The sequence below is a fragment of the Pocillopora damicornis genome, chromosome 14 (genome assembly GCF_964200805.1).
Source record: "Pocillopora damicornis chromosome 14, jaPocDami1.2, whole genome shotgun sequence".
Taxonomy (NCBI): Eukaryota; Metazoa; Cnidaria; class Anthozoa; order Scleractinia; family Pocilloporidae; genus Pocillopora; species Pocillopora damicornis.
In genome coordinates, this window is record NC_142683.1 from 768,012 (window position 1) to 787,455 (window position 19,444).

At 39.5% G+C, this 19,444-nt stretch overlaps 4 protein-coding genes across 4 annotated transcripts; 3 read left to right on the forward strand and 1 right to left on the reverse strand.

Moving 5' to 3' along the window:
- Positions 1 to 1,467: 1,467 nt before the first annotated feature.
- LOC149033885 (small ribosomal subunit protein uS14-like) lies at positions 1,468 to 2,856 on the reverse strand. Its single transcript, XM_089194135.1, has 3 exons — positions 2,774 to 2,856; positions 1,987 to 2,086; positions 1,468 to 1,630 (listed from the first exon to the last, which is right to left on the reverse strand). Exons 1-3 carry the CDS (start codon positions 2,833 to 2,835, stop codon positions 1,622 to 1,624), a joined length of 171 nt encoding a protein of 56 aa, XP_089050261.1. The 5' UTR covers positions 2,836 to 2,856; the 3' UTR covers positions 1,468 to 1,621.
- An 880-nt stretch (positions 2,857 to 3,736) lies between these two features.
- LOC113671601 (uncharacterized) lies at positions 3,737 to 11,266 on the forward strand. The gene is made up of 5 exons (XM_089194134.1): positions 3,737 to 3,880; positions 6,925 to 7,318; positions 8,276 to 8,560; positions 9,635 to 9,686; positions 10,043 to 11,266. Exons 1-5 carry the CDS (start codon positions 3,869 to 3,871, stop codon positions 10,059 to 10,061), a joined length of 762 nt encoding a protein of 253 aa, XP_089050260.1. The 5' UTR covers positions 3,737 to 3,868; the 3' UTR covers positions 10,062 to 11,266.
- A 1,603-nt stretch (positions 11,267 to 12,869) lies between these two features.
- LOC149033886 (uncharacterized) lies at positions 12,870 to 14,540 on the forward strand. The gene has a single exon (XM_089193108.1). The coding sequence runs from the start codon at positions 12,870 to 12,872 to the stop codon at positions 14,538 to 14,540; it is 1,671 nt and encodes a 556-aa protein (XP_089049234.1).
- Positions 14,541 to 14,990: 450 nt separating this feature from the next.
- Positions 14,991 to 17,840, forward strand: LOC149033887 (uncharacterized). The gene is made up of 2 exons (XM_089193801.1): positions 14,991 to 16,258; positions 16,355 to 17,840. Exons 1-2 carry the CDS (start codon positions 14,991 to 14,993, stop codon positions 17,838 to 17,840), a joined length of 2,754 nt encoding a protein of 917 aa, XP_089049927.1.
- Positions 17,841 to 19,444: the final 1,604 nt, after the last annotated feature.

Genomic DNA, 19,444 nt, shown 5'->3' on the forward strand with positions numbered 1-19,444 from the left:
GAAGGTTTTCTAGATGATTTGAAATTTTTATCCTATGGAAAAATTTGAAATTTTGAAACAAATTTGTTATTTCTTCTAATAATCTACACTTTCATTTCTTAATCAAGAAACACAATCAGAAGTAGCTGATGGCATACTCATAATTGTGAGGCTTTTGCTAAATTGAATTCTTGTCTTGGTAAAAATAACTCATGAATAAATTTGAGAGAGTTCATTTTGTTACAAATTAAAAAAAAGGTGTTTGCACAATGCTGACAGAGATGTTATAAATGATGACAAATTTTTCTTTTGCATGGTAACGGTAACCAAGAGAAAAAATTTATTTTGTTTGGAATGGAGAGAGGAACATATACAAGTAGTTTCAGCTGCAAAATGGTTTACCTCTTGTGGCTTTGGTTGTAAGTTTGACTAGCATCTAATTTCTCCTCACAATACCACCCCTGAATCAAACATTAAGGTCACAGGAATTAAGGAAATGATTAGTAACTAAAAAAGCTCTGAATTGTTTAATTCTCCCCACCAGCACCTTAAGAAATGCAAAGAGAACAGTAGGGAGAATATGCACACTGTTATTAGGGTTAAGAAAGAATCATAGATGCTTTAGGAATGGCATAATGATAAACCCTGTCCCCCAAGAGTGACTAGCATCTAATTTCTCCTTACAATATCACCTCTGAATCACATATTTAGGTCACAAGAATAAAGGAATTGATCAGCAGGTAAAGAAGTCCTTGACCATTAAACAAATTCTCCCTGTAGGCACCTTAGGAAATGCATAATAAACAGTATGGAGATGTATGGAGTGTGGTGTAAGGGGTGAGGTGTTTTCACACAAAAACCAAAGGTTTAGAAAATCATAGAACCTAATCAGAACAAGGTAATTCAACATCAAATGAATCCAATGAAAACTTGATGCAGAAACAAATGTAACAGGAATTAACTTGGATTAAACGTCTGTGACCTAGCCTGCAGAGTAGGTGTAATTTTGGCAAGCAATAGGCTCAGTATTTTCTTAATGAAAACTATGGCCACCATCTTTGAATTTAATGGCAGCAGAAGGCTGGGGAGAGAGAGAAATTTGTACCAAGGGGGCAGTTGATGGTCAAAAATAAGGAGAGGGATAGGGGTGGGGAAGAGATTAAACCTTTCCCCCACCCCCTAACCCCACTGTCCACTCTAACTCCAATTCAAACATGGCTGGTCACATAAACAATTGCAAGCTTACAATGTTAGCATACACTAATATGACACCTACACTGCAGGCTAGTCTGTGACCAAGTTACAAGTAGTTCTAGTTTTTGACCCTCAGTTTTTTTACCCTATGTTGCTTTTGGCTAAGAATGCTTTGACTAATGGGCAAATTTTCCTTGTCAGTACCAAAAGGAAATGCATAGATATGAGCATGGAAAATAACCATACTGATGTTAGGGTGTACAGGAAAAAAAACACATCAACTTCAGACACAAATAACATTAGGATATCCTTGAATATCAACAATGCTTTATTGCACTTTCCAGTGAGATGTTACATTCAGAACGCTGCCAATATTTTTAACAAAGTTGTTAATTTTCAAAACAAAAATTCTTTAAATCTGCACATTGTTGCTTAACCTCAGTGTACACTAGTGGAACTGCAAATGAAAAAAATATTTAGTGAATTGAAAGAACACTCAAGCCTTCAAGGGAAATCAAAAAAAGTTTGGGTACTTAGGGGTGGAAAATAAATGACTGGAAATACTGAAAGGAAAAACAGGGCAAGTACAGAACATCTGTTTGTACAGTGGCATTTTAATCAAATTAACTACAGAATAGAAGCTGGTCCAGAAAAAATGGACCATTTTACATTATTGGTAGCTTAGAAATTAAGGGAGAATAACTTTAAGTTTAAATTAGCCTAAGGTGCTAGTTAGCAGTAGTTTAAGTTATCAGGAACTGCAAAGTTAGGGAGGACAGGTCTTTGCTTAAAAAAGTATGGGGTTTAGCAAACCTTTTGAAAGCCAATGTCTTTAGCGTACTGTCTAAAGCATCGTCTGCAAATGTTCAGTCCATATTTTCTGATAAGGCCATGATGGTTGAAGCAAACACGGCTGTAACGAAAATAAACACATAACAGTTCTTAAGTCACATAGATTTCTATATGGTGAATAAATGATCATTGAAGTTACATGTCCTAAAGTAAGATGAGTTACGGTTGATCTTTCTATTTACAGACGATCATTGCAATTGTGTGGCTGCAGCAAAATGACAAGCCAGTCATTTTATAGATGAAACTGCAACTTGGTGCCAAGTCGCAAAAAAATTGGGAGAGACCTTTCGCCTGTATGTCACCAGTTCTCAAATTTAATGGCTGTATCCAAAGAAACTGTTTTCCTTCACAGAGACTTGAAATTTTTTTACAATTTTAGACGCCAGTAAACAAAGTAGTTATATTCCCACGAGTTTATCACTAAACTATTCGAAAAGAGTTTCAACATACAACCAGTTAACTAAAAAATTCGTCCTGTAGCACGTTACCAACATCAAAAACTTCAAAATTCTTAAATTCAACAGCAAATATGAAATTTTAAAAGCGAAATTCACAGTGAAATCGTGGACAACCGGCAAACCATATTCAATTTACAGAATTTCGACCACGTGTCAGCCATCTTGAATTTCAGGCGGACAAGCGGTAAATTGAAAAGCCTCCAAATAACCCTCATGAACCACACAAATACTAAAATAATTCGATCAAAATATAAAGAAGTGGTTTAAATATGTCGTACGCACAAACTTACCAGGATCTTGAACCTGGTCCGTACGTTCTTGGATGAGAAAACCACACATTTGAGTGACCCATGTTGAAGATTGGAGTAAAGAGAAAGCCTCGAGGTTAACCCTGCGACCATATGCATTCTGGGAGATATCAAAAAAGACTTATCATGGATGGGGTGGGGAGATATTTTTCCCTTCGGCCTCAGACATTGGAGGGGAACTCCAATTGAATAGAGTTTCCAGTTTTCCAGATTAAATTACACTTGAAAATATGGCGTTTTTTTTTGGCGATTGAAGACAGAAGATGACATCTTGAAATGGGTGTAGATTAAATGTAAAATTCATGCGATCCCTTCAATTTTAATTTATTCAAACCAGCTTCTTGTCGCATCTTCAAGCAAAGCAAATAGGCTTTGAATTTTCGTTTCCTTGAACTTTCCGGGCATAAAATATTTTCAGTTGTTAATCAGTCAGGTGCCATGGTAAGGGAAAGAGACGAGTTTAATCCACCAAGTGCGCTTCGGCTACCATATTGAAACTAATTTCGGGTTATTTTTACCCAAAAATTGGCCATCCTACCACGCAAACTCAAGCTGTTTAGTTGTACGCACATTTGTGCTTAGAGTTTAAATAGCTCACAGCTACCCCACATTTTCAAACGGATTTATCCCTAATACACGCGCATTACTAGACTGTAAAATCCTTCTTTTATTTATTCTGTCAAGCCTTTAATTATGCAAAGGGTAATCAGCTGCTCATCGCATCACTCACAGTTCAGTTTCGACTTCATTGAAACTTTCGATATCTCCGTAGTCATTCTAAAATCCTTTCAACACCGGCAAAAACAGAAAAAATCGATAAAAAGGCCTGGAAATCGGTAACACGAATACTCGTGCATACTCGGTCGTGCGTGTACTCTGAAAATAATTTTGTAGATAATCCAGCCTCTGATTGGTTTGAAATTTCTGTTTTTTCGTTTCCTTAGCGACAATTAGGTTAATACTTATTATTAGCCCAATTTCTGTTTTGTTCTGCGTAAGTTTCAGTTCATTTTACCCGACTGGGAAGGCTTATTTTTTCTCTCGGCGACATTTACCAGTTGATCGCAAAAAGAGTTTATGGAAATTAAGGTAAAGATCATCATGTTAAATCGTTTTTTCTATTGTTATTTTTTGTTCGCATTCAGAAGGTCGAATTTGATCGGTTTGAAAGCATAGTGAATCGCATCCGTTTTCATAGTTTGTCGACGACTCATCTGTGTTTGCGGCTTTTAAATTTTTAACGCCTATTCGATGACCATTTTCTCACGTCGGCAAAACTAACGCCTGGCAAGGAATTTTCCAATCTTGAATCATACAGTCTTAACAAAAGTTAACACTTAGAGAGAGGCTAAGCGATTGACTTTTCTATAGCATAAATCTTAGAAAAACAATCATTGATTTTAGTTTTATCTCAGGCAGTTTTCATCACCGAATGCTGAAATCAGTTTCAAACTGTGCGGATATTAGGATCTATTCCTAATATTGTTAGGATGAATAAGGCACTTTGGTCACTTACTGAGCACTCGGAGAGATTAAAAAAATGAAATTTTCACGCCAGAAAAAAATTTATTACATTCAAAACTGTGAAACTGCCACTGACTTGATGCAAAAAAAATCCTCGCGTCAGAATGTTTGATATCTCGTGTTTGGTCAGTGGTGTTAGTCTTTCAGTGTGATTAAGCGAAGCGAGCTTTCGCCTCACTCTTGATCGACGTTTGATTAATCCGATGCATGAAATGTTTCTATATTTGAAGACATAAGTTGAAATTGAGCTAAGGATATCTCGTCAACCAGAACTTTGTCTTTGATCACTCGCAAAGTTTTACTCTATGTGGTATTATCATCACAAAAGCGGCTTGTTAAAAGCCAAGTTCATTTTATCCGGATCGTTGGGAGTTGTAAAACCTACGGCGTTGTATGCAAAACTGGTTGCATCACTCTAGTTGACCCCATTAGCGTGGAAAGGTTTTATATTTCATTTTTTTGTTTCTTTTGCTCCAATTTCTACTTGGTTATTATTAGCATAGACAAGTATGAAGCACGATTGTCGTGCTATTTACCTAGTTAAAATTCCAACGTTCCATCTTGTGAAATTCGTTGCAGATGCAAGAGCAAATAACGGCTGAGTAAAAACCAGTGACAGGGATTATGCAAAAGTTGTAGAATAAAATAATTTGATCGCCTTAATCTGCTCGAGGATCTATTTTTTTCGTTTTAATTAAACTTTGTTTTTAATAGCGGATCAGGATGGCAAATATTGCAAAATCAATCAGAAGGTAGTCGACATTAAAAAATAATAACTTCTGTATTTATGACATATTACGTCAATCCAAGCTTGGCGAGGTTTCCTGTTTACGCAAATACGAAATGAAAACGAGTTCGAAGTCCATTGGCTGTGAAAGAAACAACCGTATCTTGAAAGTGACAGCTGCAGGCTGTAAACAAATTGCGTTCTTTTGAACGTTTCGTGCCAGGAAACATTTAGAATTGTACTTTGTGAATAACGATGAAAATTGTCTCGAAGCAAGCTATGAACTGCGTTGCACATAGCATATATACCACGTAACGTCAACCGATGAGCGTGCTGAGATTTTTTGCATGTAAATTATTAGTATCCTCAAACATTTCTCTTCTAGTTCAGTAGAGCCAACGTAATAAAGAGGGCCAATTAATGATTAACTTAGAAAAAAAGTTCAGTTCGATTCGCGTATTGCGTGGTAATTCAGCTAATAAGGAAGACAATTTAAACTTATTCGGCTCATTTATATACAAAATCCATCCTGATAAAGTACTAGGTGCTAAATTTAATGAAACAAGCTTTGAATGTTGAAAAACATATGTTAATTTATTCACGTGTCAATAATATTTGTCCTATTTAAAGATAAATTATGTCGTAACGATGAAACTCAGACATAAATTGCAGAAAACTGAATACAAAAACGCTGAAAGTGAAAGAGGGAAAACTAAAAAAGGGTATGTTCTTCGAAATTTTTTCGGGCGACAAAGTCTAATGAAAACCACAATCAAGTAGACATATCCAAAGGGCTAAGTAAATTTTACAGGTGCCTCATATAATTTTCCAAGGGCTCCTTAGCATATTACTGCACAATGCATCCCTATTAAGCTTATTAAAGATAACATCTGCAAGGAGCTTCACTCATACATTAGTGTTATTTGTCATCGCGAAGTCAAGGCTTCTCAGAAAGTTGCAACAAAGCAATCAGTTTGAGGTAACTCATAAAAGCCTTCTTTGTGAGTTTCTAGCATTTGAATCTTGCGTCATGATTCTCCGTCATTTTGTTCTTTTAAATTTTTTTGGTGATCGGTGAAGAACTCGTTTAAAATTGACTGCCGCAAGTCTTTTTAGTGGCAAATAAATTCCTCTAACTGAAGCAGACATCCTGTTTACAACTTAATTTCTCATGTTCCTGTTCAAACATTTTTATGAGCGGTGGGGAAGTCTCTATGCTAAGTTCATCGGCACCCTAAGGATTCTGCGTATTTTTAACACTAACAATATTGCAAGGAAACACAGCTTTAGAGAAAGATGTTTTCCTGGAGGCAAAACGGCGAAGACGGGTCACGGTTTTATAGTGTGTAAACGAGTGCAGTTAATATGTTTTGAAAGTTTCAAGCCTTAGTCTTCAGTAACACATTTCTTGTAAGTATGTACGATCCGAAATACTTATGAATTGAACGTCCATGGCTATCCAAACAAAACAAATGATTTGTAAGTCGTTTGCTGGGTCTATGGACTCTTAGAGGTTCTTAATTTAATTCCAGCTATTTCATTATTTCCGTTAGGCTCTTTTTTATATTTTTTCAGTTATCAAATTAAAGTACCTAATGGCGTGATTTGCTCTTTTTTGCAAGTACAGGTTTCAGTAACAAAATGAGTGCAGCACTTAAAGCTTTGTTATGCAGGACAAGTTCTTCCTCTAAGCTGACGTCGCCAAAATTTTTTGCACCAGTCGAGTTTGACCCTTACAATTCTTGCAGTGTTTATACAATTCACAACTTCCCGCTCTCATCTACTCGGAAACATTGTTTGCCTCTTAGTTGCCATATTGACTTTGGCCTTAGTGTTTTTAACCATGTGTTAATTTTAATACTCTTTGCTTTCACTTTTACAGATGACTTTCCCTCACCGCCTGAAGTTGGCATTATTTTTTATATGTTGCATGCAACATGTATATGCTTTAAATTCATCAGTAATCGCGTCCAAATCGTCCATGTCGGCGGTGGCCGATTCATCCATGATGACACAGGCAGACTCATCAACGACAGTTGTTGCCACAACATCTGCAATGTCTTCAGGTAATGATATAGCGTCTACAGGTGGGGCGAACACCACAGGAACACCAATGGCGGCGACAACAAATGCGTCCTATACATCAAAAGCGTCCGCTACAACCATAGTACCACCAACCTCAACAACTCACGATACAACCACGTCACCAAGTGCTTATGTGAACAATGCAAGTGCGCATGTCCTAACATCATCATCCATGTTCACCGCGCCCAATGGTAAGAGACATTTTTCTTTTCTTAAAAACCACGGAAGACAGAGTAGAAATTAGGAAGGTTAGAATTTGGGTATCTAGGGGCAAGTCCCTCAAGAATAATTATTTTAATTTTCAATTTTTTCTTTCTTTTCTCACGTTTTCTATTTCACATGATTTCATTTTTGTTTTTTTTTGTTTTTGTATGAAATTGTCAGCGTCAGTAACTTTTTCACTGTAAGTTTAAAACTTTATATTATTAAAAAATGATCAGGCGTCTCAGCGAATGATTATGTTATAGCGCTTCATTCATTACCAGTCTCACGGATATCCGGTCCCAGTCTCACACGGGTATCCATGTTAACAGGTTACCAAGTGTAGCGTGCGGTGAATTTTTAATTTGTATTTACATGGCAAAAAAATGCTATAAATAAAACGAAAATATAGAGAAAACTGTGAAATAATAGCATAGACTTAGCCATATTAAAACTGCTCATTATCTAGAATTAAAGGACACGTTTTACATTGTATACATTGACTGCTTGTAACCTGAGCTAGATGCATTGTTGCAACCTATTTGTAATTATGTTTTCACAAAGATTAACTTTCAATGTGTTACATTTGCGTCCACTAGTGTTAGTTAAACTATTGTAACGTCATACTGAAGAATGTCTAAAAAGTTCTCCCGCAGGTTTATTTTGAAACTTAGAGCTGTGAAAAAGCTCCTACGATTAATAACACATTGTATGTGAATATGAAAGCGATCTTCGTAGTAATGAACTCTGCTTTTGCAGTAGTGAAAATAGGGCCTGACAAAAAAATTCAGGCCTGTACGGGATTTGAACTCTGCAATACCGGTAATGTGCTCTACCAACTGAGCCGACAAATCAACCAGAAGCTGATCACTATGTTGATTTCAAATAACACGTGAAGTGATGAATAATTAATGTATTGTATATTCACTTGTCAATTATTTTTTCAGTGACTATCAATATCAGAGACGAGTACTCGTCACCAGATTGCAAATCTTGTAGCAATGGAGGAACCATCACAGTGACCAAGTCATGTGACATCAAGATGCCATCTAACGTCTCTCAGAAATGTGACAAGGACAAGTTCGATAAAACCCGCTGTGGCTACGTATACCTTACTTTGGCCGATAAAGTGTATCGCTGTGCTGAGGTGTTTAAGAATTACACAAACCATGTGGAGAAAAACTTGAAAATCGTTAAAGAGTGTAATAAGGAATGCCCAGCCTCTGGTTCAGGTTAGTTTTGTTTAACTCTAAAAAAGAAGAAGACTTAGAGATGCTACAGTATAATTTCACTAAGGGAAAAAAAAGAAACCCTACAGAACTGGAGCGCTTTTCGATTGAGTGTTGTAAAACCAAAACTATATATATAGAGCCAATGGGAACTCAAAACCAACCAAACCGCCTAAAGTGCGGGAAAACACGTGCGCCCAAGTCATGATTGCATGGTCTTAGTTTTGTTTCTGATTGGTTTAGAGAGAGGCGCGAGTTTTATGGACCAATCATTGAGCGAAGGAGAGCAAAAAAAATGCAATCACGGATAACTTTCGACACTCAGTTGAAAATTGCTCTGTGATGATGTGTGCTTTGATGAAATCTTATAAAACAAACTAATCTATTCAATTATACTTTGTAAATTAACGTAACTATTCCGAGGGAGCCACTCCTAAACATCACAATTTACCATAAACTGTTATGGAATCCACTAATAACCTAACCCTCAGTCACTACTGATACAAACTTACATTAAACCGACTGCTATCTCCAAATCTCCTCTGAAACTCTTGACTGTAGGCATACTTCCTCTGACAGCTGATCACAATAGCTCTGTGTAGCGTCTTCGACAACTTATCTCCTTGGTGACGGACCTCTACAGTCACAGTAGTAACAAGGCATTCTAAAAGGCACCAGAAACTTCAAAATTACTATTCTTGTAACTGTAAATCACTATTGGATTGCCGGAAAGAATTTCCATCAGAATGCTTCAGAATCCTCTTGCATACCGAAGATTTTTAGAAAAGTCCAGGAAATCCCTACAAAAAGTTACTCTAACTGTAAATATATCAATTTCATATGTGAACTGCGGATTAGTAAATGAGTGTAAGAGTGATCTTTGCAGCAACAGTAGTGAAAATAAGGCTTCAAAAAACCATTCAGGCCTGTACGGGATTTGAACCCATGACCTCTGCGATACCATTGCAGTGTTTTACCAACCGAGCTAACAAGCCAACTGGGAACTGGTCATTTTGTTGTTACTCTCCTCAACAGAAATCCTTAATTAAACAAAAATCTTTTCTTTTTTGTCTCTAGTGTTGTCTCCACACCTCGCGTTCATTTTTGCAACTGGCCTCGTCGTGGGAATGTAAGTACCTGTCGTTTATTCAAGCTTTCATTAAAACCCAGCGTGAGTTTTTCAATCAATGTAATTATTCGTCATGAGCAAGTCAAAATAATTTACTACAGGATCTTTCATTAGCATCAACTATTTACTAGTCAAATCGTCCCAAGAGAAAATCTAATTTCTTTAAGAATTCAAGATGGTATTCATCTTGACGGCCAAGCTAGATGACGTCACACCTCACACCCCATAATAGATAAATCCTGCTCTGACTGTTACCAAATGTAGCTCAACTAGTTGAGTAACAGAGCAAAGAAGGAGTGAGATATGATTCGTTATTTCAAATAAGCGCTAACTTTTTTACCTTTTTTTTTTCGCAGGTTATCGCAGACTCTGTGATCCACCGACCTTGAAAAAGCTGAAGTTACCAGAAAGAAAAATAAACTCCATTTCAGTTTTTCAGGAGTAATGCCACTGAAATTTGTTTTTCACTGTTATTTAATTGAAGTTCAATAGGTACAAGCCAAGAGATTTTATAAGAAATCTTTATAGCGAAAGTTAAGTATTTCTGTAAATAAAATAGACACTACTACTGACATGGATAGAAGTCACTTGTAGATAAAGATGGTGTAATCAAAACATTTTATGGAAGCAAATATGATTGAACTGAGTGGAGTACAATTTTCTCTGAAATTATGCGCGTGATTTCAAAATCAAACGAGTGCACAGCGCTAGTTTATAATGGTAACAGGAACGAGTGCAGTCCAATTCGGTCTGTAATCATACGAGTGATTAACAAAATCGGACGACCGCGAAGCGGGAGTCTGATTTGTTAATCACCTTATTATTACAGACCGAATTGGATGACACGAAGTTTTGCTACCAATTAATCAAAACTATGACAAAATTTGAGAAAGAAACTAGACATCGGTTATAAGTTTTCATTTAGAAAAACCAACAGTTAACTCGGCGTTCTGTTGTCTCACACAAGCATGACGTGTTAACTGTCGCTATAACTGCCCTATTACACTATCCAATTGCAAGTGTGACGCATACACTGTCCTATTAGAGCTCAAATAGGGCTGGTGATAGCCAATAACGTTCGAGAATTTTGTTATAGTTTGATTAGGTTTGAAATCACGTATTTGTTGGTCCAGTAGTAGGTAGTTTGTAGAAAGTTTCAAGAGTTGTGTTTCATTTTCCTGTAATTTGATTGGTTTCTTAAAACAAGCATTTGGTTGTTGTATTTCAGTAAAACTTCCACGTTGACTGGGAAAAAAAATGCAATTTGGAGCAAAAATTGGTGTGTTTCGTGAATAAATTGCACCAATGAGAACCAATCAGATTACAAGGATCAACAATGATTTTTTAAAGGGTGTAATAAATACTGAAAAACGACGATGTTAAGATGTGTGGTTAACATTATCTTCTTGATCAAATGCAACCATTGGGTGAGTGTGATAAGCTGCTCATGCGCAGTTCAGCTGTCTTTGACGCTAACCATTAAACTTATTTTGAAGTTTTGTAGAATGGTTCAACTTTGTAAAGAAACATGTCTCTATAAGTCAGTGTGTCAATTCATCATTAAAAGTGCATATAGAGGACGAGTTTTTGTAATCCTTGTTTTAGATTGTAAAACAAAGCTGTTGGTTATAAGCTCAAGATTTCGATCACGTCAAATGGTCTCTTCCATTCAAGTAGGAACTGAAACAATTCAACACCAGCCCTTTGAAATAAATTTGGGAGTGATACTTGACCAGGATATAGGGATGGATAAACATATATGACTGATATGTAAGACCCCTTAATACCATCTTCGTAACATAGGGAACATTAGAAAATTTTTAGATCAGGGTTCTGTGGAAACCTTAGCTCATTCCTTTCTTAAGTCTAAGATTGACTATTTTAATGCTCTTTAGTTTGGATTACTTAAATATCAGATCAATAGGCTGCAAATTAGCATTAAGCACTGTTGCGCATGTGATTACTCTAACTCGCATATGTGACCACATAAATCCTGTAATTAAATCGCTGCTCTGGTTTCCTGTATTTCAACGTATTATTTTTTAGATTTGCCTATTAATTTATAAGACACTTAATGGCTTGGCGCCTATCAGTATCGATCTAACCTTTTGGCCCCGCGCCGTAATAAGCGCTCACTTGGATCTTGTACTCAGGAACTTTTAACTCAGTGTTCCGAGATCTAGAGCAGTGACTTATGGAGCTAGGGCGTTTTCCATTGCTGGACTAGGGCTTTGGGATGAACTATCAGTTTCTTTAGGAAAGGCTGCCGATATCAATTCCTTTAAGCGTCAACTGAAAACCCATCTCTTCGAGAAAATATACCTTAAGTTTATTAAAATTTTTCATTTTCTTATCATATGTAATTGGTTATTTAGTGTATTCATAGTAAAAAATTTTGCTATTGGATGAATTGGAAATATAATTGAACTGTTATTAGTATGAACTGTAGATAGATATTGTTACATGATTTTATATTATGATTTTGTATGATGATTTGCATAGCGTTATGGGCAATTAGCGTAATAATGCTATATAAATAAACTTATTTATATTAAGTCCGCTGCTCTTCGCAGTCGTACTGATCGGTACTGGTATCGTCAAACCAGCTAATAAGCCACTGGTACTGAGTATCTTGCTCAACAACATTTTAACCCCCGATGATGAAACCCTTTTACTTCCTGCTGCTGATTTGCATAGCGTTATGGGCAATTAGCGTAATAATGCTATTGATTTGCATTTCTCAAGCCGTTTGTCATTTTTTTGTGAATACTTAATTATCTTAGTGCAACGCGGCAAAAATAGATCAGGTGACTAATTATTTAAAAACCTAGAAGTTCGTTACGCAACTTACATTTCAAAAGTGTCACCACAGATCGCAATTCGAAGCTTACTAGCCGCATATGGAACACAAATTGTAAGTATAATATTTTTCCCGTCGCTTCAACCAAAATCGACATGTGTAATAACCTTCTTTGTCATATTAATTTAATTTTTCAGTTGACTATATTACTACAAGTGCAAATAAATTCCATGTACGGTCATGTACGCAAAAATCAGTTAGTGGTGAAATCTTCAACGTAAAGTAGCCCTTCAATCACAGGAGCGAATCAGTCAAAATTTGTTGCAGAAGATTACGCCGAGTTACTAACTACCGCCAAGCTTCGCATTTAAATTCCGCTCACAATGCCGCCGAAGGTAGACGTGAAAACTCTCGCGGGAAAACTGGACAATGCCGTCAAACTCTTGTACGAATTAATGGAAGAATTCGAAACAATTTTCTCCGTAAAACCGGAACTAAAAACACTTGAAGCAGCATTCAGTTTAGTAGAAACCAAGTACAGGCTGGTCAAGAAACAGCAGGAAACAATTCTGGATAGACTGGTCGACGAAGGCACTGGCCTAGAAGACGAACTCGTGTTAGCAACAAAGAAAGCTGGAGACAAAACCAAAGCTGATTTCCTTCAAATCACTTTAAAGTTTGCTGCATATCAAAAGGAACAAAACTCCTCAGAAAATTCTAACAATGCGACAACTCTGGAAGCGCTAACATTATCAATGTCGTCCATGACGTCGGCGGTGCAGAAAATGGCCGATAACATCGGATCAAAACCGTCAAACTCAAGTTTACAACGATTACCTGTACCAGTATGGGACGGAACTCGCAGAACCTATGCCACGTGGAAAAAGGAGTTCAGCCATTGGATGAAGAAATACGGTCAGGATAAAGATGAACAATTGCAACGTTTTCGAAATGCAATGCCAAAAGGATCGTTCTGGACCGACCAAGTAAAAACTTGTAAAACCATTGACAGCGCGTGGATCATTTTGGATACAGAGTTCGCAGACAGACGAAAACTAATGGACGAACTGCACACCGAGATTAATAATCTTAAAGCAGTCAAACGAGATTCTAAGTCCCTAACGCATTTCGCTACGACAATAGCCTGTTATGTAAGTGACATGGAAGATAATATTGGGTGTCCTGTGCTGGAGTCAGTTGAAGCGCCGTTCCTCATGTCCCAGCTTCTGTCCAAACTCGATCCAAGTGACAATTCAGATTTTGGTAGAGAAATGAAAAGAGAAGGAAAAGAAGAAACCGTGAGCAATCTAATCACCTGGTTACATCAAGAAGCGAGTATTCGTTCCCGAGGGAAAGCGAACACCAACACAGTGGAAAGAAACGAAATTCGCCGAGACAAAAGTCCCAAAAAGACAGAAAATAACGCCGCTAACAGCGAGGATTCTGACGATGAAACATGTCCTCTTGGCTGTAAGACCAAACATCACCTGGCTGCATGTCCTAAGTTTCAGATTCTAACAGTCAATCAAAGGTGGGAGGTTGTAAAGCAACATTGGCGATGTCGCAAGTGTCTGAGAGCGCATCACACAAACGATTGCAAGAAACCAGACGGCTCAACCTGCGACAAATGCAGAAAAAACCATCACCGGTGCCTACATAATGAGAAGACTGGAGAAACTAACTCAAGTTTGAATCCCAAAGCACCACCGTTTCAAAGTCAGTTCCAAGGGCCCACACCTACATCGAATGGTAACATCCAGGGGAATGCTGTGTACCAGAAAAGCAAGTTGAAACCTGTTACTGGACTTTGCCCTGTGCAAAAAGTTAAAGTTATGGACAAAAATAGAAACTTTGTCGAAGTTCTCGCCATGTTGGACTCCGGGTCTAACACAAGCCTACTCTCCAAAAGTGCAGCTGGTCGACTTGGCTTAAATGGAGCAGCAACACGTCTCACTATGAATCTGGCGGGTGGAAAGAAGAAAAGCGAACCTTCTGAGATAATCGATGTCACGGTTGCCTCGCCCTCTGACGAAGATATTACGAAGACCCTTTAAGTGTATACCGTAACTAGACCTTGCAGTAGTGCCAAAACAATTTCTAAGGAGTCAGTGAGACAATACAGCCATTTGAAAAACGTTTCCGATAAAATACATCTCTCGGGTGGTGCCATAGATCTCCTTATTGGCACAGACTTCGTAGAGGCCTTCATTGATATTCACACAGTGTCCGGAGAACCTGGAGAGCCCATCGGGAAAAGAAACTGTTTTGGATGGTACGTTCTGGGACAGTTCGAGTCAAGCGGCTCCACTCTATCTGAAATTCAGTCAATAGAAGTAGGGACAGTGAGTGTCGAGGAAGATATCAAGAAACTTCTGCACCAAGACCTCCTTGGAGTCAAACCAACCAAACTCTGTACTTGCACTGAAAACGTGTTACGTGAGAGCAAGTTCGTGAAGTCCCTCGCAGCTTCAACTACCTTGGTCGACGGGAGAATACAAGTGAAGATGCCCTGGAAAGAAGGAGGGCCTCCAAAACGAAGCAACTACGACATCGCTCTGAAGAGGATGCTCTCCGCTGAAAGGGGGTTTATGAAAAAGGGTTGCTTCGAGGTCGTAAAAGAGGAAGTGCAAAAGTTGTTAGACCAGAACTTTATCACAATGATTCCACCTGAACAAATTGCTCATGATAAACCCGAATGGTACCTCCCATTGCAAGCAGTGTTTACGCCAGAAAGAACCACAAAAGTTCGACTAGTCTTTGATTCATCTTCAAAAGGTCATGATGGATTGTCCCTCAACGATTACCTTGAGAAAGGACCTAACTTCATCAATAGTCTTCTGGATGTACTGGCAGCATGGCGATGGGACAAAGTGGCGTTCACTGGTGACGTTCGTAAAATGTTCAACCAAATCCTGGTACATCCTGAGGATCAGGTGTACCACAGGTTTCTTTGGAGGAGCAACACACGTGACAAACCAACTGTTTACCAGTGGCTAAGACTGAACTTTGGTGATAAACCGGCCCCTGACGTCGCAACTAATGCTATCAACACGCTAGCCAAGCTTTCGAACGCAGAATTCCCGGAAGCTGCAGGAGAAATCCGACAGCATGTGTACGTGGATGACATCGGTGGCTCCAGAGAAACAGTAACCAAGGCAAAGCAGATTATCAGCCACATCGACGCTGTCCTCGCGAAAGGCAACTTCCAGATCAAAACTTGGCATTCCAATGAGGCAGAAATCGACCAATCCAACGGTGAACGGTTCACGGATCTTCTCGGCCTAAGCTGGGATAAACAGCTAGACACGTTCACCTTCAAAAAGAATGACCTCGGAGAACTGGATGTCCTGACAAAGAGGCGCTGTTTAGGTCTTGTTGGTCAGTTATGGGACCCCATCGGTCTTGTGCTGCCCGTCGCAATCAAGTTCAGAATTGACCTGCAAGGATTATGGAGTTCAGGTTACAGCTGGGACGACATCCTTCCCGAGAGTATTCAGCAAACATGGTTAGAGAATGTCCAGTCCATAAATGATCTCCTGTCATTTCAGTTTGACCGCAAGCTAAAACCAAACAACGCAGTGGGCGTGCCTCAAATTCACGGATTCTCCGATGGTGGTGAGCAGGCTTATGGTGCGGTCATCTTCATACGGTGGAAACTTGCTGGCGGAGACTATCGTAGTGTTCCAGTCACGATAAAGGCTTTCGTCGCACCTCTGAAGAAGAAGAGCATCCCGAGATTAGAACTGTTGGGCTGTTTAGCACTTGCACGCATGTACGTTACATGTGTAAAAGCATTGGAGTTCGCAAAAGCCCAGGACTAGGAAAGATTCTTCTGGATCGATTCATCAACCGTTTTGTCCTGGATCAGAACGCCACCACGGGAATTCAGGCCTTTCGTATCTGCCAGAGTGGCTGAAATTCAAGAGACGATTGGGGCAGACCAAATACGCTACATCAAGTCTAACAACAACCCCGCAGATGCTCTAACGAGAGGAATCCATCTTAATCATCTCATGAAGTGGTCAAAGGGACCATCCTTCCTAGAGTTGCCAGAAGAAAAGTGGCCCAGCGCTCAAGACCACACCCGAGTTAACACTCATGTGGACGACCTCGACGCTTTAAGAGAGAAGAAAACGTTTCGGAAAGAGAAGAAAGCCGGTAAACATCACAGTGCCGCCGCGGAAGTATGTCCTGAACTAGATCAACCTGGATCTGAAGGAAATCCTATCCTTTTACACTTGCTGAAAACGTGTTCTACGTACTCCAAGATACGGAGAACTCTAGCCTACGTCGGTCGCTTCATTCAAAACGCTCGGAAAATGAACCCAAAGTCAGGGCCCATTTCAGTTCAGGAACTGAAGGCTGCCGAGACCCATCTTCTGAAGTGGAGTCAATTTTACGTCAACGAAGACAGCTTGGATAAGAAACTGGTAGCAAAGAAGGATGAAGATAGCCTTTTTCGTGCGCATGGTCGACTTGAAGATGTCAGATGTCTCCCGGAAGAGTTGAGAAAACCTATCATCTTGCCAAAAGACCACCCCTTTGTGATCTTGCTTCTGCGTGACCTCCACGAACGACGTGGGCATTGTGGCTATAAGAGTTTAATCCACGAGGCCAGAAAAAGATTCTGGATCATTGGACTCCGCAGAATGGCTAAGACCGTCACTTCAAAGTGTGTCATATGCAGAAAACTACGGAAGAGGCCTCTCAACCAGCTCATGGGACAGATTCCAAACCTAAGAGTAGCAGCTGGCTTCCCGGCATTCTCAAACACTGCTATGGACATGTTTGGGCCAGTACAGATCAAGCTCGGCCGCAAAACTCTGAAAGAGGCACAAGTGATCATCTTCGCTTGCATGACATCACGTGCGATTCATCTTGAGCTGGTCACCGATAAAACTTCAGACGCATTCTTAATGGCCTTTCGACGGTTTGCCTGCCTACGCGGACACCCTAGTGTTTGCTGGTCAGACCGTGGTACAAATTTCGTGGGTGCCCAAGGCTACCTAAAGGAAATCACGCAGAACTGGGATATTCCTGGGGTAAAGAGTGTCCTCTCTGATAAATTTAGCTGCGAGCTCAGATGGGAATGGAATACACCACATGCGAGTCACCAAAATGGAGTTGTTGAAACCCTAATTAAGTCAGTCAGACAAGCATTTAACGCCACTTGCAAGAACCAAGCCTACTCCGAGGAACAATGGAGAACAATTCTGTCAGAAATCACCTACATGGTCAACGGACGACCGCTCTACCCCAGTTCCGACGATATCTGGGAGGCCCCACCGATCACTCCAAACGACCTACTTCTAGGCCACTACTCCATGAGAAGACACACAGGGCTTGCACTGTAAGTATCCCGGAGAGCTCCATACAATTCCTTATAATAAAATTATAAGGAATTGTATGGAGCTTTTTTAGCGTTAGTCGAGGCGTGGAGGGTGTTGTCACGTACGATCCTTGCGAGGTGTTTTTCCCGACACTCTTCTGACAGAAGAATGTCGCGTAATGAAAGCAAACCAGAAACGATTGAAGAGCAACTCGGGCTTTCACATATCATCAAGTTCATTAAAACGAGCATTGAATTTCCTGCACATCAACCACAGGCGGCCCAAGCTCAAGTCTCGAGAAAAAGCCAACGATGAATTCATGAACGCGTCACGCGTTGTGTGACTCGGTGTTAAGTTACGGGAGGAACCGTTGAAAATTTGAACACGTTATAAGGCATAGTATGGGGAACGAAATATGGTCGATTTATAACGATAAATATTTCGAAATCTGAATATTTTACACGTAAAATCAATAAAAACTTACTCATGCCCTGTGTATCCGTCGAAGTTTCTAGCGATTTCTGCTGTTTTAAGCTTGCTTTACCATCACTGTTAACCATGTCAAAAGACGAAGTCAAGGCTGCACACTCCGATTTCGACCTTGGTCCACGCGGAGGTGGTTTGCGCCCCGAAAATCCTCCCGATCGGCATTTTTCTCAGCCACACTTTACGATCTAAGATCGCTGCACCCTGGGACATGTCTCAATACCAAAACTTCACGCGAATTTCGCTGGAAACGAGTGTTTTCTACCTGAATTTCCAAGTTCGCTTCTTTCTGGTTATGCTTTGAACACGAAGACTGGACACGGCCGCGAAAGAGACTTGGGTACGAGGTCAATTTTCTCTCTACCGCGAGTGGTACGGTCGATTAATGTACTATACTTATACAAAGGCCTCACCATTATGCCTTGACTCAATTTCATGGTGTTCAGCATGAAAGTGTAACTCTCCATCAAGCGGCCGATAACAACGCAGTTACTAAAGCAAACTGTATTTCTATATTTAAAAAGATATGCAGTGTTTTAGACCACGTGCACTCTAAAGGATACCTTCATAACGACACCAAAGGAAACAGTGTTGTACTGGAAGGGCGACCCTAAAGGCCGGAACGGCGGAATGGCGGAATGGCGGAATGGCGGAAAATGACCCCAAATCCTAAAACACGGAACGGATGTCAGGGCATGTTGCACAAATTTTGTACAAAGACACCAAGCGCTTGGCTCATTTATCCCCACGACGATAACGCGCGTGACTAAAATTAAGTGTTATTAATTTTTTTCTTTTACTGAGTGGTATAAATAATAATGAACCATTATGCATGAAAGATAGCTGCGTTTTCGCGTTGTAAACCTGTTTAGTTACCTTTTGTTAAGCAAAATTTGCCATGAGTTTGTCGCGGCATAAAAAGTAGCACAGCATGTGGAAACCAACTCGACATACCACACTACAATAAACAATTATTATTTTGATACGTTTCCTGGTCACGTCTGCATTGATTTATTGAAACAATAATATCTCATATGCTTTAGGATTTGGGGTCATTTTCCGCCGTTCCGTGCTTTAGGATTTGGGGTCATTTTCCGCCGTTGCGTGCTTTAGGATTTGGGGTCATTTTCCGCCGTTCCATG

Bases quoted from the DNA above. Each gene is read 5' to 3' on its own strand.
- LOC113671601 (XM_089194134.1), top strand. The intron at 7,319-8,275 runs GTAAGAGACATT...TTATTTTTTCAG, and splicing joins CATGTTCACCGCGCCCAATG to TGACTATCAATATCAGAGAC. The intron at 8,561-9,634 runs GTTAGTTTTGTT...TTTTGTCTCTAG, and splicing joins ATGCCCAGCCTCTGGTTCAG to TGTTGTCTCCACACCTCGCG.
- LOC149033886 (XM_089193108.1), top strand. From the start codon at position 12,870: ATGCCGCCGAAGGTAGACGTGAAAACTCTCGCGGGAAAACTGGACAAT.
- LOC149033887 (XM_089193801.1), top strand. From the start codon at position 14,991: ATGCCCTGGAAAGAAGGAGGGCCTCCAAAACGAAGCAACTACGACATC. The intron at 16,259-16,354 runs GTACGTTACATG...GTCCTGGATCAG, and splicing joins TGTTTAGCACTTGCACGCAT to AACGCCACCACGGGAATTCA.
- LOC149033885 (XM_089194135.1), bottom strand. From the start codon at position 2,835: ATGGGTCACTCAAATGTGTGGTTTTCTCATCCAAGAACGTACGGACCA. The intron at 2,087-2,773 runs GTAAGTTTGTGC...TTTTCGTTACAG, and splicing joins GGACCAGGTTCAAGATCCTG to CCGTGTTTGCTTCAACCATC.